The sequence below is a fragment of the Anomalospiza imberbis genome, chromosome 5 (assembly GCF_031753505.1).
Source record: "Anomalospiza imberbis isolate Cuckoo-Finch-1a 21T00152 chromosome 5, ASM3175350v1, whole genome shotgun sequence".
Lineage (NCBI taxonomy): Eukaryota > Metazoa > Chordata > Aves > Passeriformes > Viduidae > Anomalospiza > Anomalospiza imberbis.
In genome coordinates this window covers 11651276-11675090 of record NC_089685.1, presented here as the reverse complement: position 1 = coordinate 11675090, position 23815 = coordinate 11651276, and the positions used below count along the sequence as shown (strand labels likewise).

General features: G+C 36.9%; 1 protein-coding gene across 12 annotated transcripts in view; it reads right to left on the bottom strand.

The window, feature by feature from the left end:
- MAGI2 (membrane associated guanylate kinase, WW and PDZ domain containing 2) overlaps window positions 1–23815 on the bottom strand; it is a 709198-nt gene that overhangs the window by 70038 nt on the left and 615345 nt on the right. For 9 of the 12 annotated variants that reach the window (XM_068189600.1, XM_068189602.1, XM_068189601.1 and 6 more), the window contains 3 exons: window positions 22189–22220; window positions 17630–17819; window positions 856–947 (listed from right to left, as the gene is read on the bottom strand). In XM_068189600.1, the coding sequence (XP_068045701.1) occupies window positions 856–947; window positions 17630–17819; window positions 22189–22220 (314 nt within the window). Of the gene's footprint in view, window positions 1–855; window positions 948–6026; window positions 6069–17629; window positions 17820–22188; window positions 22221–23815 lie in introns of all 12 variants that reach the window. The other 3 variants (XM_068189604.1, XM_068189603.1, XM_068189593.1) reach the window with 2 other exon arrangements.

The following is a 23815-nucleotide window of genomic DNA, read 5'->3' as shown; positions in this document are numbered from 1 at the left end:
TGTGATAGTAAAGCACTATTATTATTGACTTGAGATTAGTTCTAGCTGTCAAACTATACTTACAGCATTGAGTTTTTTCTGAAAAAGTACTAATTCTGCCTGCTGTCAAAATCATAGTATTTAGATAGATCAGTAATTTATAAAAATATTTACACATTTGTGGTATGTCATGCACATTTGACCCTTATTTTCGGGCTTCTATACTGTTTCTTTTAAATATTATGCATATGATACATTTTGTATTATATTTTATTAGCAAACCATCTGTGTTCATTTTGTTACCTGTTGTTTGGTTACAGGGGTGCCTCCCTCCTAGTGGTATAAAGCTATCATTTTTATGCCTGTTGCCTCACATGATGTTGTCGTTTAACCTGGAACATTGACTATTACTCCCTGGTAAGGTCTTCTGTTTCTGGAAATAAACTGCATTGTTGACCGTGTCTTTTAGCCACACACATACATTTTGCATACAAGTTGTCTACTCTGAACATGGTTATGGATAGTATTACATAATTGGATTTTTGGAATCTTCTGCTTAAACTTGATTTTGAAAAGTCCAGATTAAGAGATGCCGGGTCACACTCCACAGTAATGGGATGAGTGATGCTGTTTCCACCTTAATGCCTCCTTATTCTAACTTAATTCTCAGATGTGAAAAACCTGAGAGTTCTGGTTTTTTTTTTTTTTTTTGTTTGGTTGGTTTTTTTTTTTTTTTTTGTGGATGAATAGAAGTAATTTTACCTGTAGCCTTAACATGGTGTTCATTTGGGTTCAGTTGTGTAGTAATATTTTTCTGACCTTTACACAGATTATAGAATGTGGAAGGAAAAGGAAAATCAGGAAGAAATAACTCACAGGCTGACCAGGCTCATCTCCTCCCAGGATCCTGAAGCCAAACCCAGACTCCATTCTCCGAAGGTGAACATCCAGCTCCTTGTAATCGGGACCTGGTTTAAAGAGAAATCCCACTGAGCAAAGCATTTTGGTCTTATCTTGAGAATTTGCTCCAACCCCTCCCAACTTGTGTTTATTGTACGTGACTAATGGCATCCTGGTTGGAGCTGGTGGAAAAAAATGGGCCACAAACCAGGAGGAGAATTGAAAATGTAGGTGCCTCTTAGAGGGTGGTTATGTTCAGTAGAATACACTAAACTAAACTAGAATACATTCACAGAAGAACAATATGGAAAAGTCTGTCCAAAATAGAGGTTAAAAATGTGTCTTCTTCCTGAAACGGACTGTATGGATTCATGTTCATCCACCTCTGGTCTTTAATTTGTCTTTTTCTTGCAGTTGATTAAACCCTACAAAGAATAAACTGAAATGGGAGACAGAGATACACCAGTCCAACTCACAAAATATGAAAATTATTACATGCCATTTAAGTTCCAAATAGTGATATAGATATATCTTTTTATATAATGTAGCTTTTAAGTATTCCACTTCCAGGTAATACCCTCAATAAGGAGTTTTGATGAAAATTATCATTATAAACCTCTCAGTCTCAGAGTTTAAAATGAAAGCTAGCATCATTAACTTGAGTTCCTTAATGCTACTCAATTAAAGTCTCAATAGCTTTGTGAATCAATAAGGTTGCATTTCCATATGCCTGCCTAACCTGTCTTTAGACATATATTATGTCCTGTAATAGATCAGTTGAGGAATATAGAGTCTTTTAAAAGTTAGTTTCTTATTAAAGTGTCTTTAGCTTCACTTGAAAGAACACAGTATTCTGAGATAATAATAATATTAATAACAATAATTTCAAATATTATTAAGGGAAAGTGTAGGCATTTAGAGAACTAAGAAGTTGTCTGTTGTGACTCGCTGTCTGCATGCTCAGAGATGCTTCAGGCTCATCACCTAAAGCAGCAATTGACAGGAATGGTCTTTCTTATGGATTGCTGGTCTATACATTTTTGGACAGTGCCACCTTGTTGCTGACCCCAATAGAAAAAAGGGATGACAAAGTTTATTTCAGCAAACTGCTCATAAGTGTCTCCAGCTGTGCTTTGTTCCCTCAGGATGAGAGGGATTACAGATGGCTGAAATATGGTACTTCAACAGCTCTCACTTATAGATCTCCCCTCAGAGCCATCAGTGTGCACCTCATAAACTGTGGAATTTGGCAAGTGCCACGTGTAGTCTGGGATTAAAGCCTGATTTGTTTCAGTCAGGTATTATTGCAAAGACACATACAGAATGACAGGCACTGGCTCTATACTATGACTGTGCAATAAAAAAATCCTCTGTAAACAGCAGCACACTGCATTATTTCAATAGTCAGTTTGGGTGAAAGTGAGACTGAATCACAAATATGTCAGTTGGTAAAATAAAAGTATTACCTTTCCCTACCAACTTTCTTCTCATATATTGAGAAGACAAACCCAAACAGAACCAAGCAGCTTATTATACCCACTTTTTCCATTTATTTGATGTGTCTCAACACTAAGGAGCAAATGAATTCTGGGTGTTTACAGTATGTTAGCTTAACGCAAATAATTTAAAAGTTGTGAGAGGCAAAGGAATTTCAGATGAAAGCAGTACTTTACCTGGTTTTCTGTGCCTACAAGGATGGACCTTAGCACTAGGGAGATGGTTTTGTAGATGGACACAGCATGATCACCATTTGTAACCCAGGTTTAACACTCAAAGGTACTGTCTCCAGCAGTCTGTCACAACCTGAGCACTGCCTTTATTGTGCACAAGTGAATGAATATGCACATTTGGGAATACAATAAGAAAATAAAAGAATGTCAGGCTGTGAATAATACTTCCTCTGGCAAACTGAGATGAAAACGTCCCTCAGATACATTGACAAAGCTGAGCCAAACCAGTGTTGGCAACAGACTCTAAAATAATTATTTATTTTTTAAAAGATGCTGTTTTTCTATCCCATTTAGAATGGAATAGATAAACCAGCTTGACCATTAAAAAGTTTAGGCTAAAAAATGCTGTATAGGGGCATAGTTATCTATGAGCTCTAACAGTGTGGAAGCCTTTGGATCATTTGAGTGGGCTACAATGCTGCTTCCCAAAGACTTGGAATTCTGCGGAGCCCATTGTTTGCCAACAGGCCACTGAAAGCTGCTTTTAAAAAATAATGTTCTTTTCTGTCCCACTAAGGAAACAAAACACTGGAAAGGATCCCTGGGCCATCAAGTCTAGCTTCCTGTTATTGCAAACCTCTGCAAGCAAACAGCACAAAAACCTTACCAGGAAAGACATAGGCAAAGAAGACACTGGCAACTGAGCTTGTTTGTGGCTTTTGTCACGAGGTCACACACTTTGCAGTAATATCAAAGTATAATATCAAAGTATCTCCAGTGACTGACTGGTACACAAACCTGTGTGCTGTTTCAGCTTTCATGTTGGGTATGATATGACTGCACTGATCATCTTTCCACTGCTCTGGAGACAGCTACACCATAAGTTACTGAGCTTACATCTCTGGAAGTGGACCTGACTTCTACCCTTGGTTTATGTGCTTAAGTGATGCATTAAATAAGACAGAAGTCTTATTGCAAGACTCTCCAATAATATTCATCTTTCAGTCCAGATTCTTCTAGTAGAATTGCTTAGCTGCTTTGTAGCCATTTGTCTTTACATTTCATGCTAAGCACTGTCTTTTCCAGGCTAACATGGAAGTATTAAAATGATAACTGGCATTTTGGAAAATGGAAAGTATAGATTAATTAAACACATACCACTTGTTCGGTGTAAAAAAATCAGTTACCAGGTTAGCCTGTCCAACCAACTTTTGCTAAACTGCCTTTGCATAGTTCTCAGTTTATCTCCATATTGGCAGTTAGTCTTTGATAAAAAACGTGTTCTAAAGCCTTGCTGCTGTTGAGATCCTTTTTTCTTGTTTTTGAAAGACAAGTAAGTTGTTCACTATTTTGTGCTTTTTCATAGGAGCACATGTTTGATAGATTTACTAAAATCCCCTATGATTATGTGGCAGCAGTTTTAATATTCCTGAATATACATTGATTAAGCATTCTTACATTTCATCTGATATTCTTCTAGTGCTTGCTTCTCCAGGATTCTGGTACTTTTTTGTTTCTCACAAAGGATTTTTAGATAGACTACATTTTGTGTTTTCTTACTGGAGCAGATTTTCAGTTGATCATACAGAGAAAATTACCTGTACTTACAGAAAATGACACTCCTGTGCCTTGCAATATAATACAAACTGTTGGTTAATATAACTTAATTATGGAAAATGTGTCTTTTTGTTTTCTCTTGCTAACCAAGATTAGCACCTTGTGGTTCATGCCAAGTAAGAAGTAATGAATAGGCTTGCAGACAAGCCAATACTGAATTAACAGAGGCTTTTCCATGTTGCTAATCCTTCCAGTCAGCTTAATGTACCTTAATGACTTGTCTCTTAATTCTCTTTTTTTTGAAATGGTTATACCATTTTTTTCCTTCTTTTTGTATGAAGGAAAACTTTTTTAACAGTTCATTTGGCCTGGAAGAAAAAAAAAAATCACACCAATTCACTTTGCTGGGCTATAAAACCAGCTGGCTTCCCCATGAATTTGAGAATGGTATTGGACAAACTGTGATCTGATCATTGCTGCACAGTGAGGACAGTAAAGAGCGTTGGGAAATTCTTTCTGGTTCCTGAATGATGGGGGATTTGCTTTAAATGTAATGGTACCAGAAAAGATTGTTACTGAACAATAGTGAGATCTCACAGGTGAAGATGTGATTATCAACTCCCAGCTACCTTTCTGCACTGTACTCATCTGAATATCTGGGTGGACAGCACACTGAGATGCATGCATGCAGTTGTTTCTTAAATGCTGAGAAAATAAACACCTGAAAATGCTTAATTAATTTTCTGTGTGAGACAAGTTGAACAAGTGCTATGCGATTTTACAGTAATAAATCTGGTATTTGGGATGATCCTGTAAATGTTTATATAAAATTTTTATTAAATCTCTTCTATATTGCAATTAAAGGAAAGATGAAGTGCTTTGCTGTAATAATTTTACAGTCTTTCTGAGTGTATTCAGCTACCTACTGAAAAGAAAAACTATTTTGGACTCCATTGCTGAAGATGGTGAAGATTTTTGTTTCATACAAATAATTATAAATTGTGAATTAGGATCGACACAAAACTACAATAACATCATCTGAGTTTCAGATGCTCTTGAAAGATGTGAAAAGCTTGAAAACAGTCATGGATCTGCTGCTCTGCAATGTAAGTAGCTTTTTAAAAAAGCATACATATTCCCTTTTGATATTTATAGAGAGGAAAGCTAGCAAATAAAAAATTCAGTATGAAAATCATCAAAGAAAAGAAAGAAGAACTGGTGTGCTAACGGAGTAATTCAATGTATAAATCCTACTGTGTTATGCAAAACCAGTCCAATGTTATATTTAATTTAGGATCTCTGTCCAGCTTGTGTAGGACTAGAAAAACCTTGATAGGCTTGTCAAAACAGCCTTTTTTTTTGGTATGGGATGCCTGTTTTAACTTAGCATGATAACACCGAGAAATCAAATATTGCTGTTTTTAAAGAAAGTCCATTGCCATTTTACTAGATCAGTGTTGACTCAAACACCCCAAAAATCTCTTGATTTTGAAAGCTTTTTCTTTTACATTTTTACAGCACAAGATATAAGTATGAGAGCAAGGAATTGGTGATAGAATTAAGACAGAATTAAATTCAGATATAAAAAAATGATTTGGCTTAGATTTGGGCATCAACTATAGAGATACACTTATGCTAAAGAGTGAACACTAATATGAAAGTACACATAAAACACAGTAAAACATAAACAAAAATTGGCTGAGGAAAAAGAAATACCTTTCCTTGCTCAAAATGCAAATCTATTATAAGAAGATTTGGCATAAGCATTCTACAACCCCACAAAGATCATACACAATAAAATGGTGACTGGGCAGTCATGACTGTCCATCATCTTGAAAAATGATTAAAAAAAGAAGAATAGCTAAAACATAAAATGAAGGACAACTAGTTTACAGAAAACAAAGGCTGAAGAATACTTGCCAGAGGAATCCGCTCGAAAACCAGTCCTGGGCAGCACTTGTTCTGAATAGGAAAATGGGGAATTAAAGGTGAAATACGTTTCTCAAGTTATTTAAAGATGCAGCATCAATTTCTCTGCTATGTTTTGAATTACTAAAATGCATTTTCTATTTTTTCTTGAAATTTTGTTTTCTCCTCCCCTCCTTCTATACTTTCCATGTGGTACATGTAGATATTCCTGCTAGACTGAGACCTCCCTGACCATTTCTGTAGAAAGTGAAAAAGATGGTGAGGTGGTAATGTTTCTTTAACACAATGTATGTTCTGATGAAGATAAAATTTTTAGTTTGTTTAAAACTGTGAAAAATAGTGACAATATTTGTGCTTATTCAAGTACAGCATTAAAAGGGGAAGCTTAATGGTGTGTTTGGATGACTTGACCTCAGATGGCTTGACCCCTGCCTTTATACAACTCCATTGCAAAGTGTCTTTTATCGTCAAGATGAGGAAGATTTTTCCAGAGGGATGTGTGTGGCCAATAAGAACAACTGATTGTAGATGAAGGGAAATGCACATTAATCCCTTTAACATACTTTATATGCAGGTAGTTTCAAAGTATTTATATTTCACTATATGAAGTGCAGCAATTAACTGTCTTGTTCTCATATAAAACTACTTTGCTTGCATTAGAGGAATCTGGATGAGTCCATATCTGAATTCAGTCATACTTCCTTTGCTAATTTTGAAATATTCTGAACAAGAATTTCTGTTTTATTATTTTGGCAGCACCCAGAGTGAATTGCAAAACATTCCAAACCAGAGGGGATTTCTATTCGCCTACACACAACAAAAGGGCAAATCAGGTATCCCCTTTATGTGACTCTAAGCCAGAATATCATACCATGCATGTTTCATACTCTAAAGGAGGTAAGGTCTTTCACAACAGCATTTGTAGGACAGTGATGCAACCTATGAATATATACCAGCTTCCTAAGAGAGAAAGGTGTGGTAAGAGACATAATACAGCATTTCTTCTGTGGGAAGCTGTGTACCACTTTGAAAAAGTTTAGACTAAAGCCACCTGCCTTCTGGTGGACTGCCTCCTAAAGGCAGCATAGGCGGCAATGGCAGCAGCTGAGTGATTCAGAGTTCTATTGAGATAATGCTGAACTGGTTATTGCAGGGCAAAGATATTTTCCAAAAGATGGTTCCCAAGAATGGAGATGTCTTAAAAATTTTTGGTAAGGATGTTTAGATAACAGCCTTGACCTGTCCAAATCCAGGTCAACTGAATGGGGACATAAACTTGGATTTCGTGTTCCTGTTGCATTTGTGTTTACTGTCTGTGTTGAGTTGTGTCATGTGGGCTATACTGTTTGACCTTATAGGTGGCTGCATGTCTTTACTTTGATGGTTAAAGGAGACAATTCCTTCGTGCACTTCAGATTTTGAACAGTAATTTGGGAGACATGCTATCTAAATATAAAATATTGCACCAGCATAGCTCCTGAAAACCAAGACCTTGGAAACTGATGCTGATCCACTGCAAACTTGGAGAAATTATTTTTTTTACTCACAGCCTTTCAAGATTTTAATGGAACTCTTAAAAGAGCCAAAATGATTTTAATGTAGAAAAAGCAATTTCATCTTGATAGTCTCAATAAACTTTTAGGTTTGAAGGTACACAAGCTTTTTCTCTTGGTCACTCAGCTAGAATTGCTCTCTGGAGCTGCTGTAAGATTGGTTCATTCTGTTTCCATTTCTGCTTGCAGGCACTCTAATATCACCCAGAACTGGCCTCAAGCAGCAAAGTGAAAGAATCACCACCATTCCCAAACTGGGACCAATTAGGGAACACCTTGCTCTGTTGAGACAGACAGCCACATATTTTAAGTAAGTTAGCAGTGTCCTTTTTTGGGAATTGTTATTTGTGGTCAAGCAAAAGTGCTTGTCAATGAGGTGGTTTCCTTCAAAGCTAATCTCATGAAGTCTGATATGGCTTTTGTTCCTTTGCCTTGCAAAACTTCATGTAGATTCTCACAGTGCTAGTTATCATCTTGTAATCAACCATTCAGCACCTAGCATGTGTTTCCACTGTAGTTTAGGAATTCCCACACATGAAAATTGGAACTGTGCTATGCTGAAGATGCTGAGACAAGCCCTAAAGTTTTTAAATGTATGATCACCAGAAAGATAAACCTAGGTGCAGATTTGTGGTTTTGGTAACCATAGCAAAGCAATGTTCATATTAGGAAGAATCTGCTGTCAGCAGTATGGATCTCTGTGCAGTACACATAATTGTGATAATGTCACTGACACTTTGGAAAACAAAATATATCCTCTAAATAGCTGAGCTTGTGCGACAAGCAAACTGTTAGCAAATAGTAGAAAACTTCAAAGAACCTTTAACAGAGAGGAAGGGACTCAATTAGCACTGTCTCCATCTGTCAAATGCAGAGATAAGTAGTTGTCATGGTTTGACATGGAAGTGAATTTTTTTTGGGAAGTTGGGTCAAACCAATCAGTGGTCAGGTTTGGATATTGGCACCTGGAGTGACCACTGAAGGTATGGACACGCCTCTGAGAACACAGGGGGTTAAAAGTAAGAACTCCCAAGAGCTCGCTCTCTTTGGTTCCGGTCGTAGGATGAGTGTAGACCTCCCCTGCCCACCCACAGGTTGGGAGGGGGAGGGGAAACCATGCGGCCTGGTCGAGGTGAGCCGAGGGGTAGAAGGACTGGAACCGAGCCAGCTCCTGTGGACGGAAGGGTGGAGAGAAACGGAGATGCCTTTGTTGTCCCGTCCCCCCCTGCCCCCCCCCCCGCAGAGGGAAGAGACAGAGACTCCGGATGGCACCTGTAACTTTGCTGGCGCGGAGGAGAAGGAGAAGGGTGGGGGGAAGGCGCCCAGCCTTGGCCTTGGGAATTGGCTTCTGGGCAGAGATTTCAGCCATCCCATCCAGGCAGTCTGAACTTTTAACCCTTTCCTGGGAAATGAAGGCTTTGTAAAATATTACTCCTCCTTGATTTGAAGTAGAAGAGAGACAGTCTAGGATCTGAGATGTTGGAAGAGGAAATTGTTGAGCTAAGAGGAGATGATGGAGTGGCTTGTGGCTGGACTTTTCTTGTTAGCCATGGACTGAAACAAATTCTCCTGCAACAGAGACTGCATTTGGGGGGATGTGGTGGTGGGCCAAGAGACCTGTTGCAGTGACTACCAACAGAGGAATGGAGAGAACAGAGGAAAACTGAAGAGGATGTGGAGAGGCCCTCCGTCTTCAGAGAAGAAGAAGGGAAGAAGAAGATCTCTGTTCTTGGACCCTCGCCCCCAGGGGAAAATGGCAGGGACTGTAGTCCCAAAAAGGAGAAGCTGTTGGACCCTCGGCCCCAGGGGGAAATGGGGGGGAACTGTAGTCTCAAGATAAGAAACTGAACTGTTTTTTTCCTTTGGTCCTTGGCAAAGCATCCTTGAAAAGGAGCCCTATGGGCAGTCTGTCCATGCACGGTAGTGAGAGCACTGTGACATGGAAAGGAGAGTGTCACCATGGCAGATGTTCTCCGGGTGGTTGCCATGTGTGACATGGAAACACAAGGGTGGCAACTGTGTTTCCTGGGGGTCTGTGGCACAGGAGAGACTCCTGTCTCCCTTGATGGACTGAGTATTAATTATCTGAAGGGTGGCAACTTGAACAGGATCCTGGGTGGTGTCTCACTGTGGGTTTGTTTGGAAATTAGGTGGGAGGAGGAGGAGTGTTTTGGAAGGTCTTCATCTGGGATTTAGTGCCTGTGTTTTATAGTAGTAGTAGTTTAATAAAGTGCATTTTCCTGGGGGCGCCGGCATTGCGCCAGTGTCAAACCATGACAGTAGTTTTTTTCAAAACTCACCTAATTCTGTTCTCAAAGACCCTACAGAAAAGCAACTTCCAACAGAGGAGGAAGGACTGCTGGACCTGGTCCTCAGCTGAGCAGAATGCATATCAGTTGTGCACATCCTGGTGCCTTCTATCTGCTAAAGATAAATTGAGCTGGTAATTTTACCAGAATACTGTGAGACTCTAGTGAGCTTTGTTTTATAGAAATCTGTCAATTAGGTTTATAGGAAACTAACTTTACACCAGGCAATTTGCAACTTTCCATTTATTCATTATTAAATTAATTCTGACATTTTTCTAAACTTTTAATAGATTCTTTTTAATATGTTAGATATCCTGCCTCTGCCTCATAGGAAATGAAGTAGAAGAATGAAATTTTGGAGAGGTCAGGACAAAGAGACAAGTCTACCCAATACTACCACCATGAAGAGGCATTCAAAGTGCTGAAAGTTTTAAAATGATGACATAAGATTTCTGTATTCTCCCTGTGATGCCTTTTTGGTTGAACATCTGCAGCTGCATTGCCATGAGTAGTTGTAGTCTTTCATGCGAAATAGGAATGAAGTGCTTACAAAGTAGAGCTTGAAAGTATTAAAAAAATACTTGTTAAATTCACTGATTTAATTTTTTAGTTCCGCTAACCTGTCCTAGAAACAAGAATCAGGAAAGTAAAACTAAGAAATCTTCTGAACTGTTGTTTGTATATAACTATATTAAAATAAATCTCCACCATGGTGATGACTCCCTGTGCTCTGGAGAATGGGGATGCAGCTGTGCATTTTCAGAAGTCTTGCCATACATCAAGATTTGGGGGTTGAAAGTAGATCCCTTCCAACCCAAACCATTCTATGGCAATCATTCTATGATTCTTTGCATATCAGGTGAATGCAAAGTCAAGATTAATTTTGCTATTAGAAGACAGAACAGCAAAAATCTTGCATACATGCCTCCTTGTTTAGTCTAAAATAAAGTACTCTAATAGATTAATTTCATTTTCACTCATTCATTTTAAACTGAAAACTGTAAAATATTTGTGAAAACAGGCAAGCAACAAACAAGACCTGAGACATAATCTGGATTTATATGAAATCAATGGTGAAAATAGCAGGATTCTTTGCTGCCAAGATACAGCCACAGGAGCACAATTCACCCACACCATGACACAAGTGTATTTTTATTTACACCAGTGGAGCCACTGGTATTCTCTGGAGGAAGAATTATGCTGATATTTGATAATATTTTTTCCATATTCTGCTGTTTTCTGGATCAGTCTTTGTTGAATCCTAAATATATGGAACAAAACTAGCACAAGAGAATGCTGTGTTTCAGCATCTCAGTACATCTCAGTAGCTATGCTTCAGGTAAATAGTAGTTTCACAAGTGAGAAGAATGAGTGTGATTATGCTGCAATGTCCTTCCCAAAGCTCTGCAAGCAGAGCTCTGCAAGCTCTTGCCACAGCTCGTAGACAATGCAGCACCCTTTTGTGTCATGCACCTCTGGCCAACTCCCCTATGTCTACAAGTCAGCTCTCTTAAATTTTTACTTTGACTCTTAAGTACTTTGCAGATCAAAATCTATTTGTATACCTTTTAGTAAAGTGTAAATTGTTAAAGAGAAAGAAATACTGCATCTTTAACACTGCCATCAGCTGTAAAACTGACACTTCATATTAGCAGAGGTCATTAGGGACCTACTTTGCAATCCAGCAATCAAAATCATTTTGCATCCTTGGCACTGTGATGATTATACAGTCATAATTCCATTTGAAAGTGCTTTTGGTTTCACTGTCAGTTCATATAAGCAACAAATCCATTTTGTCATGGTGAGTAATTCTTGCTGCAGTGATGAACAATACAAAACCATTTTACATTAGTCTGCTAAATTTCCTCTCCTTTTATTGTATATCACCTCTTATTAAAAAGGGTTATGTTCATTTAATAATATAAGTTCTTAGACCATCTCCATGCTGTTGCTTAGGGTAGCAATAAATGCAAGGAGAACACCAACATGGACTGTTTGGAAATTGTTTTGAGAAATTCCCTTCCTATACCTCAGTAGTTCACACTCTAGTTCAAGAAGCAGTTTGATGATAATAGACCTTAATTAGCAATTTCCCAATACTTTTATCTACTAAGTGAAGGCAGGCATGAATTACTGACATAAAGGGCACTAACTGGTGAATAGAAATATTTAAGGATATGGTAAACTGAGTGCATGGATGATTTGAAACTAGAACCTGATTTTCCAGTTTACAGTCCCAAACCCTTCACCCATACAAAACCCCCTTTATGCAATATATCAGAATACTATGTATTTAGTGCTATCATAGTTCTGCATATATATGCACCTGGGCACAGATGTGTATGCACAGATATATTAAAGCACCATAACCAAAATGTGATTTCTTTTTAGACTAAAAATGAGCAAAAATGGGAAAAAAAATTTAGAGGCAAATTTTCTTTGGTCAGGAAAACACTATCTGAAAAAAGTGGTAGTACCAATTATGTGAAAAATTTCCTTCAATTTTTAATGTTTTCAATCTTTAATTTTTAACTGTAGCTTTTCAGCCGAAAAGCACTGGCAGGAAAATTCTGCTTAGCTGTAGACTATGCCATAAAACCCCTCAGGTGGTCATGCATTCAGTGCTAGACATAATATTTTTTTTTATATTCCATGAGTATCAAATTTAGGAAACTCTGATTGCCTTAGTATTTTTCTGCAAGACTGGTATTTTTGTGGTTACACATTATGGATCAGTATAATGCTGTCTGACAAATCTTTCCTACTTTAATGCATATCTGTGCTGAAAACCTGGACTGATGTTCCATAGGAAATGTAGTCCATGAATATGAATTGTTTGTCTGTGACCCTTACAGAAAGGTATCTATAAGTCTACCAAAGAATATACCTTATTATGTGGAGGCTAATTATGCAAATATATTTGCTGTTTACATATTTCACAGGTGTTGGTGAACTTTGCTTTTTGGTTATTTTCCAATTTTTTAAAATCTCTGTCAGTAAAAATAATGCATTGCATAAAACAGCTGATAGATTTGAAAGGGACTTGAGAAATTCAAAATACTGTGGTCAGAGGAGAAAATAACATGGGAGATTTTGAAGAAAGTAACCTTTGTCCTTCCAGCTAAAGGTGGAACTGTAATTGTTCAGATTTCACTTTTAATGAGAGCTTATCACTGGCTTATCTCATTCTTTCTACTGGCATTTCTGTGTCACATCATCAGCCTTGGCTACCACACTAACTGAAGGACAAATGTAACCCAATCAATGTAAAAAATGTTTTATTTTGCCTCTTTCCTTAGAGGAACATAACCTCAAATTTCTATTATAACTAGAGAAATATTATGGCATTATGATTCCCAACAGCTTTGTGACTCCTGGTTGACTAATGTCCACCTATGGGGGTGTCTGAATGAAGTTTTTATAAACTGTGACTCTACAATAAACAGAGTTCAATATAAAATATAAGACATGATAAGGAGAAATTATAAAATCAAAAATTTAAAATTCAGGTGAATGAGGTCTCCTAATGATAACTCAAGGCCTCCAGTTACAGCTGTAATAATCTGGTGCATATGAATTCATAATTTTTTCTTTAATAGGAAATTCCTGATCTGATGTTCCATTTTCTACCTTCTGTACCAAAACTGGTTATCAGGAGAGTCACACTATCATTTACAATCTAACAGTTTTCGTAAGGAGAAAGGAGATAAAGATTTTACTTTGAATTAATAGTAGAACAGAAAAAATGAAAAAGTATTCAGCTGAGAAAATTACATCACAGCAGAAAGTTAGGTATCTTTCTTCACCATGCAGAAGAAATAAGAAGAGATGGGGGAAGAGAGTAAAAAAAAACACCACAAAACAAAAAAGAAAAAACCAGAAACAAACCCAAACCCAGAGAGACAAAGTGAAGAAAGAAAGCATAAACCCATTTCCCATCTTTTGCTATTAAGCAGTTGTTTCAGATGATGCAGTAGTCCTCCTCAGTGGAAACCTCTCATGCTCTTTTTTACCTGCTTGGAGCTTTGAGCATAAGTGATAAGTGGCAGCAGAGGTGGGTGACAGCTAAGAGGGAAGAGCTGACAGGTAACAGCTGACTCATGACAAACAATTTTCAAAGGTACTATGACTTCCAAACTAGAGTTGCACTCTGTTTTTGTACTAATGCATCATTCGATTGCCTCTATGAAACTATTTCCCATACAGAAGTGGTAGTGCTTTGTAATTCATATGTAACTGTTACAAACTGAAATCTTCCCATCGCACTGGGTCTTGTAGGTTCCTCATGTTCCTTAGGTGGAAAAACATTTCTGTAGAATGAAAATCATACTTTTTCATTGAGTCTTCCTGCTTGCAACCCTGTTCTTGCTATCATTAGGAAGGGATGAGCTAGAGGCAACACATTGGTCTAGTTCTTCCTCTGCTTCAAGTCATGTTCCTTGTGCTCCTTACAGAACTACTCTGTTTTTCATAACATGCTTCACTCCCTCTCTGATTGGGAAGCAGGAGGCTTTTATGAGGCCTTGGTGAGTGTTGACTGTGGGGAAACCCTATGATAAAGGCTCTGTAGAAATTCAGAGCTATAGAAGTACAAAAATGAACTGTTTAGTAACAGAGTCTCACAGTGAGAGAAACAAAAATTTTGCACTATCTCTTTCTTTTTGAATTTTCCAGGTCACGATTGTTTGCTTCTCTGCCCTATTTTTAGAAGATGAAGATTAAAAGAAGGTCTTGCCAGGAGATAAGACAAACTTGCTTTGAGATAAGAAGTACTTAAAAAAACCCAAGTAGCTGAACTTTTCCTGTGCACTTTTAGGGCATGTTCTTCCCAAAGATAACCAACCTGACACTGCCATATGGTAGGAAACAGTGTTGTCTTGAAACTCTTCCTCCTATATACTCAAATTAGATGACAATTAGTTGACTCAGTAATGGATTTCCTTCCTGTTGTTTCCATCTTCAGGAAACAGGACAACTATGTGGTGCTAAGGCTTGACAAATTAAATTTGCTAAAATGTGTGCTATATGGCATTCATGAAACAAAAATGTCAGGGAGAATAGAGATCTTTGGAGGCAGCTATTTATAAATAAGGGATATGAACGAATGCAGACAAGATCTGGTTGGAAACTGGTGAAATCAAATCTTAGAGAAAATGTTGAGGGGATAGAGGAGAAAGAAGATAAGAAATTTAAATTTCCAGGATTAGCAGGAAGATGGGACACTGATCAAAATCTAGGATAAGGTTACTGCAGTCTTGCTTTTCATCTCTCATTTTCTTGTTTTGGGCCTAGCAGCTTCATTATTTTTAATTATTTGTTTTTCTAGGCAGCTGGCTGAAAACATCTCACATACAGTTTCTAGTTGCCTTTTGGACAGAACTCAAATGCAATTATACCATTAAAACACAGGCTTTAGCATAACTCCAACCCACATGTTAGATGCTCTTCCTATTGTAAAGCATATACAACACAGTAGATCATATAAGTAAAAGACAAGAGTTCATGTTGGTCAAAGAAGTACAGAAAACTTGAAGAAAGCACCCACGAATACTGAATGGTGTAATATATCCTGTAATGTAGTATATAAACCTCTGGGGGGTAAGTGAATCTTCGTAGTTGACATCAGATCTATATTCCCACAGTTTTATGAAGGGCACACATGGATCAGGTGTAGACTGGGGATCAGGATGAAAGAAAATGCCATATAAATATGTATGTCATATATCCATATGGCATTTATAATATTTTTTAAATTGTCTCACAAAGATATTTGTTTCAATGTAGGAAGTCTACACTCTTGGCCTGATGACTTTAACTACAGAAGATGGTTCTGACTGTTGAGTGGAAAGATTTTTGTTAAACTACATCACTTCTAAAAGTAATTGATATGGGAAATGATTATTTGCAGTTTTCTGTTTGTTAGAGCTCTATACAAAGCCAAGAGTTTTTTCAGTAGAGGCGCTGAAGTACATAAAATAATTTCTAACTATGGAATAGATTCTATTCCTCTTAATTTATCATATACCCAATTCTATCACTTTGGGGAATAACATTGCAGTTCAAGCAAATGTTTTTATTTATATACTAATCTAGCCCTTAATGCACAAGAGAAAGTGAAAGAGGGGAGATGCCTGAAAACTATTTCCAATCTGCTCAAAACTAGTCCTACTTCTTTCAAACCTATCTGGCCTACTCCACACAGTATCCTGATCCATACTTCAATGAGTTTTAAAATTTTAAAAATTATAACCTCTTTTTTGTCCATTGTCTTGGGAATACCAGCCAACATGGACTACATGGTGTTTGTAAATATACTGAGAAGTTTAGTTTCTATGCCTAACAGTTTATAATAGAAGATTAGATACTTTTTTGCAGGGGTTTAAGTAAGATCTCAAATCCGTATTTAGGGTAAGATACCTGGTATTCCTCAAAAAACTCAGCAATTTATTTAAGTACACAGAGTTAAATAAAACATCAACAACTGTCTCCCTCAAAAAAAAAATCTGTGTTATGGAAAGTGAGTTTTAGGGTGACAATCTGTATTGTAAAATGTTCCACTAATAGAATCAGTGTGGCAGAAGATGGTGGCACTGGCCACGGTGGCAAAGAACTGAGGAATATGACATGCAGCCTCGAGACTAGATCAGGTTTTAGTTTGAGTTGATGTAAAATGAACTCTGGTGTTCCTCCAGAATATCCATTCTTGTGGAGACTGGGAATACCAAAGCCAAAGAGGAGATGCTGATGCTGTAACTAATGTGTAGGCCAAGGCAAGTAAGAATGGCATTAACTCCGTGTTGGGGACAACAATGTATTTCCTTCAGACTATCCCTTTGCATGCTGAAGAAATGTGAACATTCCAGGTCTCTGGGCCTAATGAATATTAAGGGACTGGTCTGAATTAGCTCCAATATTTTATGTGTAATTCATAGCATATTTTGGTCTATAGGCTCAAGTATTTCACAAAATGAATTGAAAAGTGGCATATGCAAGTAATGGCAGTGGTAAGGAAGCTTTCAGTAAAAACATAAATTAAAAAAGAATTTTAAGAATTTATCTTAAGTGCAAAAACTGCAGACAATTTAGAACAATATTTTTAGCTAAAATATTCTTTATAAAAAGAATGAATAAGTCCAAGCCCTTTTATTCTTGCTGCCAAAAATATGGGCTATATTTCCAAAACCATGAGATATTACATCAAGATGAGCATATCAATGGGTCAGTACTGTTTTGTATAGGTCTTCAAATAATACTTTATGCTATGGATTACTTTCTAACTACCAAGGGCAATGTGAAAACTTGTTAAAGACATTTTTATAAAAACAAATACATTTGAAATTTCTTTAAAAAATTGTTGCTTTGAAGTGAAAGTAGGTGAAATTTTTTTCATTGATTTCTTTTTGGTTGACTATGAAGGAAAAAAAAAACCACAGTAAAATGTGGTGGGACATATGTTGTGCTTCACCAAGGACGTAACAATCAAAATGGGAAAATTAAAAATATAAGGAAAAAACATCTATGAAAGTCAAATATGAAAATCTAGGTAAGATCTAAGAAAATATGCAAGTGTACAATTTTTGAAACATTTACAATGGCCTCTATTTAATGGAAAGAAATGTAGTTTCTTTAAACTATAAAAGATAATTACAGAAAATCATGTCAACAGTGACACATTCAAAGGCAAAATTTTAAATACTAAATGGCCAGCAGGGTTAAGAGAGCTTTCACTTACGCCTACTTTCATAAATAGCTCTTGATTTCTCATACAGCTCATATGGGTCAGGTTTTCGTGGATCAAAGGCCTCTGTTGAATCAGGAAATGAACTCCTGTGAAGAGTGGGTGGATAGGGAATATTCTGTGGCATAGCAGGAGCAGACACGCTTGTTTGAGGGCTGCCTTGATTCTCCCATCGTTCCATCATCTGGAATAAAAACATAGAGAGAATAAAAATGAAGTTTTGCAAAAACTGTGTCTTCCACAACGAGACCAAAGACAGTGATTTTTGTTGAGGATGTGTTTTGTAAAATTATTAAATCTATTTGCTGCCTTTTGAAATGAAAGGTGTGTATTGTGCTGTTTATAAAATGACTTGGTTAAATTTACTTCTTTGTTTGTTGCTCATGGCAGATGTGACCTTTCTCAGGTAAGATTAGGCCCAGTATTACCTCTGAAGTATGTGGAGTGCCTCTTACAGAATGTGCTGAGCTACTGGAAATTAATTGTTAAAGGTGGAATCTGCGAGTTTGTAAAGACACAATTATCAGATTCATCAAAATACATAACATACACGAAGATAGGGCTTAACAAAGAAGGGACAGACTGTGCAGCAAGTGAATGACCTTAATGCTGTATCTTCTGAGAATACATGAAAATAACTAGCTGCCCTGGAAGAAGGAGATAACTGTAATTGGCAGCAGAATTTACAGATCCAACTGAAGATTAAAAAAAAAAAACAAAATCAAAACCAAAAGGAAATCAAAACAAATCAAAACCAAAGAGAAAATTATTACAGCATGTATTCAAGCATCTATTGTTCCAAAAAATCCACTAAAGTGGCATTACACAACCAAGCACAGGATAAGGCTTTCAACTCTTCCAGGCCATTTACAGGAAAGCCTACAACAGCCTATTGTCTATGCATGAGACACCTCAGTTCACGCTTTCTTCAAGACTGTCTTTAGCAGTCTTACATGTACATCAAGCTTGAAGATATGATAGGATGTGCAAAAGAAGGCTTGAGGATCTGCTTTCTTATTTTCTGAAGAAGTTGGCTGCTAATCAAATTGCATTAGCAAATTTCTTTGAAGAGGCTAAATTAAACAAAACACAAATGTTTATCCCAGGAAATGAGTACTCAGCTATTCCTATAACCCCTCCTGAGGACAAGGGTGGTAAAGCCTCCGGAACAGCGTGTTCTCACATATAACCCAACAATGGTAATTACACAAAAAATTGCCTTTTGGAAACAAACTGATCTGTAATTAAATTCCACTGACTTATACTGTTGTATCAGCGAAGCTTTATCAAAAATGATTGCAGGTTTACAGTGAGGTTGCTCTACAAATTCTGTGACTATCATTTGTCTTTAGTTCCTTGGTTTCAGAAGGTGTTTTGGTCAGCAGGTAGGCTTTACTCTCTGTCCTGATGAATAATTGCATCAGGCTTTTTTCACACCAAGCATGTGTGGACTATAGATGTTTTAGTGTCCTCCTGGTGAATATGCTGAATAACTATCACCTGCTGCATATCCCAGGTGATCTGATCTTCTTAGGCTCTTAAGAAAAACTGATTATAGATATTGCCCATTTTTAGTTGTCGAGGACCTAATAATTTTACAAAGTATTATTATAACTCAAGGTGTGTTTCTGTCAGAATTTCAGCAGTAAATAGGGCCGGTTCATTCAAAGCTATAAGAATGTACATTCTGTGCAATACAGTAGCATATGGAAATACCTGAGTTGACATTGAAATAGCTTAGGAATTTACCTTAGGTATCTTCAGGCACTCCTTGCACCAAGATACATTTATCTTCTGCAAATAATTGTCCTTTGAGTAAATTAGCCTGTGTGGTAAGTCACATGAATAGCACAGTACTACTTCTGACAGCCCTAAAGAAATTACCTCCGGTAGCTATACACACACATACAGTATATAACTGCATTTTGGAATTGTAAATTCAAAGGTCTCTAGAAACACACCTGATTATGACCCCTATGTCTAAATAGGAAAGAAGAACTAAGCTCAATTCAAGCTCCTTATGATGAAGGAAATTACCAGAAAAATACCTATAGGCTTTACCTTCCCTTAGGAATCTAAAAGAAGAACACAAACCAGTGAAACCAAACTATCTTATCATTATGAAGATGAAAGACATGCAGGGCCATGTCTGTCTAGAAGTGAAAGATTCCTAATTTCTTGGAAAGTGCTGGGGAAATAGATCACTTACCTTTTTCAAAATGTGAAACTGGATAAAATTAAAATACTTAAAGAAAGATTTTAAAAAAGAAAGGAAAATATAATTAACTTTGATGAGCAAATTTTACCCTGAAGAAAGGACAGGAAACTGGAGATCAACTGGCAAAACCCTACTGGGTCCCATATGTCTAACTTTTGCTTGCTGGTTAGCTCTAAATCTTCAAGTGTGAAGTTCAACCAGCTAAATAAGCAGATAAACAGAAGGGGAATTATATCTCCCAAATCCATATCAACTAATTAAGCAGTCACTTAGCGTTCAGTAATAGAAGTTATCAGAAAAGTTCAGAAAAGAAGGCACTCTTGAAAGTGAGTCAGGACAGTAGTGAGTGCAGGGCATCAAATCCAAATTGGGGCAATGGTTTGGTGACATTGCTCATGGTCATTTTGCACTAATATTATACATGATAGACATACCTGTTACCCCAGGTTACTTTGTTTTCCTCTGCTGTCACACAGATACAGGCTGTGCTGAGGTGTTGGGGAGGCTTTCTAAACCTCCTGTGCTGGCCTTACTGCTTCAGACTGTCTGCAGACAGTGCTGCAGGCTCTTGGTTTCAATCTTATCTTCAGGCCTTGGACATGAGAAATTTATGTCTGACTATTTCTCTAGTTAAAAGTGGTGACAGACAGAGGAATTCACACTACCTTAATTTGGTTAATCATTAGTGAAATCTCTTGCTGAGATTACTCCAAAATAGAGTATCTGTGAGCAGTCAGTCTGCCTACAGAAACAGCACACAATGGTACTATATTATTCTGTGAGCCCTGGCTTTCCTCATACCATTGCATGAGAAACTGCATCAACTCAGGTTGTTTTTCTAGATCCTGATTATTGGCAAATGCTACTTGAACATGAACTACCATACTGCTCATATAAAGAAATGTTACAAAAAATCATCAAGAATCAATACACTGATATTTATATATTTGATGTATACATAAAAAAGCTAAGTATGGACAGGAGGAGGTCTTCAAATATGGATCTTTAACAAGTGAGCACCAAGCTATCTGTTTCCTCACTTTTTATCTGAGATTAAAAGTTGAACATCCCAGCCATTCAGGATTCTTAAACTGGTGAGAGCATGCCAGCCTTTAATAATCTGATTTATTCTCACAAATGTCCTGCTACAAAGATAAACAAAGCAACCTATGCAATACTTATTCCAGTATATTGTATACAGACTCTATCCTTTTACAGCAAAACCACCATAAGCTGAAGCAGTCTGACAAAGTTGCATCAGCTGATTAATTGCTACTTGTACTTGACAGAGTAGAAAAATTATTTTGGCAAAATTTAAGCATGCCATGTTCCAATATGAGAATATGTAAAGTTGTTTGGGTTTAATGTACTTCCTCTGCGTGCTCCCCAGTAAGAAGGCTCTAAGTCCTTTAAAAGGTATTGCTATTATTATTCCCATTGCTCTTAGGAGTCTTCAGGATCTATTTCCTCTACACACACTCTGCTTCTTAATTGTGGCGAATTAAGAATTAAAAATTGCTCTAAGGTCTGTAAAATCTCAATTAAAAAGAAAAAAAAACAAACAAAAACCAACCAACCAAACAACAAAAAACAAAAACAAAAACAAAAACAAAACCAAAAAAACCCCACCAAAACCCAAACAACCCCATCTAACCATAAAACAAACCAGACACCCAAAAATAGTAGCCTTCGAATTCTTTTTATACTGTGAATGCTGTCACAAATTCAAAAAGTTATATAATGTGGTGTCAGCAGAATAAACACAGTCATTGCTTACACTCTTACAGTGGGAAGTCTTTACACCTTGGGTTTTACTGTCAAAATCATAGAAACACAGGAAAGTAGATTAAAAGGCACCTCAGTTATCTTGCCCAAGCTCTTATTTGAAGTGTGACTATTGCAGCTCTAGATCTCCTAATGTAAGAAAGAATAACAATCTCTTTGAGAATGTTAAACTCAAGCCACTTGTAAACCAGAAAAACTGCATGTTGTTAATTTCAAAGAATTTGCCAACTAGAAGATTAGTCTGGACTCATTCCTGCTGTCTTCTCCAGACCTCTTATTTTTAAGCCACCACATTTCTGGTTCTTGCCACCTATGTTAACATGAGGGTTTTCCTTTTTTTCCAGACCACTTCTGGCAGACTTTGAGTCAACAGACCTTCAGAGCTTATCAGGGAGGCCACCCCTGTTGCTGTGTCACTTGGAGCTGGGGCACTGCCGAGAGATGTCCCACGAGCTGGGAACAGGATGGGTAGAAGAAAGTCTACAGAAATCTGCTTTGCATGATAGCCATCTTATAAACTCAATGTGTACAATTTTGAAAGGGAACTTACAGGCTTTGGAGTTTTCCATGGAGAAAAGAAACCTGAAATAAACAAAAAATAATGTTAGCAGCTTTTTCTGATGCATAAAGAATGGAGGCTATATGGTTTCTACGCTCCCATTTTCATTCAGGTCTGCAGATAATATTGATAGATATGAAAATTCTCTACACACAAGGAGTGGAAACACAAAACACGAGGGATAATTTCTAAGAAAAAATAGATAGAAATATATATACATATATATATATACATACATATATGCATATATATATATATATATGCAAGTGGAGCTATTGAGATCATTGCCATACTTTACAAACAGCATGGGATTAGGTTGAAATTAAAAGAACTAATCAAAAGGATTTCCAAATGTCTTGGCGGACATTGGATAAGACACCAAATGACCTGGTATTGATGTGTCAAATGCAGTCGCACCTTTAGGAAGAAGCATTCAGAACATCCCATCAACAAAACCTAATAATACAAGAGATTTTTTTAGAAGAAAAGCCTGAAGAAAAGTAACTGTTTCATTAGTCTAGATAAGGTGGCCAAGTCTCGAATGGATTGCTCATTTTGATACTGTCCTGGTTTTGGTCTTAGCAAGAAGTCATGCTTGACTACATCTTTTACACAAGTAGTTATCTCCCTTTCCTTAGTTATTAACTGACTGATAACTTGCTTCAGTGACTTTCCTAAATTTCAACTCTTGTAGCTTACAAATGTTTAAAACTCCAGATATGTATTTTTCATAAAAGGAAATGGTTTGAAACACACATTGAAAACACTGTTCCTATCTTATGCAGTACAAAGGTAAAAATCTTTACCAAGTGTTAAATAAAAAGAAGCCTTACAAAGGGTATTAGCTCATGTTTATTAAAATACCAGCTTTCAACATAGCTTTCATTAAAAAACTCATTCTCAGTTTAATAGCAGGTAAAAAAAAGTCTGTGGACCTTCCTAGGTAAGATGAAAAGCAAATAACAAAGAGTACATTTGTTTTGTCAGAAACAGAAATGTCACTTAAAGTGAGATACTAATAGGAGGTCTGCTCTTTCATTCAAAAAATGAATTCAGCTGAAAGAGTAGTACTGACTTCATTATTTCTTTTTCTAAAGTGAGTCTAAAAAGAAAATTAAAATTATGAGAGCATTAGCATAGTATCTTTCTACAGAAAAATCACAACAGGAATTATATTTGCACATATATTAAGATTTCTAGAATTCTGTGATAATGAGGTAATCTTTTCTGCCCTGATACTTAATTAATTTTGACTGAAATATCTTGCAGTTTAAAAGCACTTGAGCCATTTGTAGTGAAACACTGCCTATTTAGTAATGCTGATGTGCTTTATTTTAAAAAAAAGGTCTACTGAAAAAAGTAATCCTGGAAAGGTTTATGTTTACTGACTCTACAGTGCCTGGATAAAAACTGCTTTATTAACAAGTGGGCAGATTTCTTTCCATCTGCAAACTCAAGCTGAGATAACAGCCATCCTTGATAGATCTGACTTGTACATCACTTTCTTTAATCACTTTCAGTATTAAGGATTCTGTAGCAGAAACTTGTTTAATAACTTATTGGATGGCAGATGGCTACCTTTTTATTACCCACTATGCTTCTGTACTGTTAATAAGAA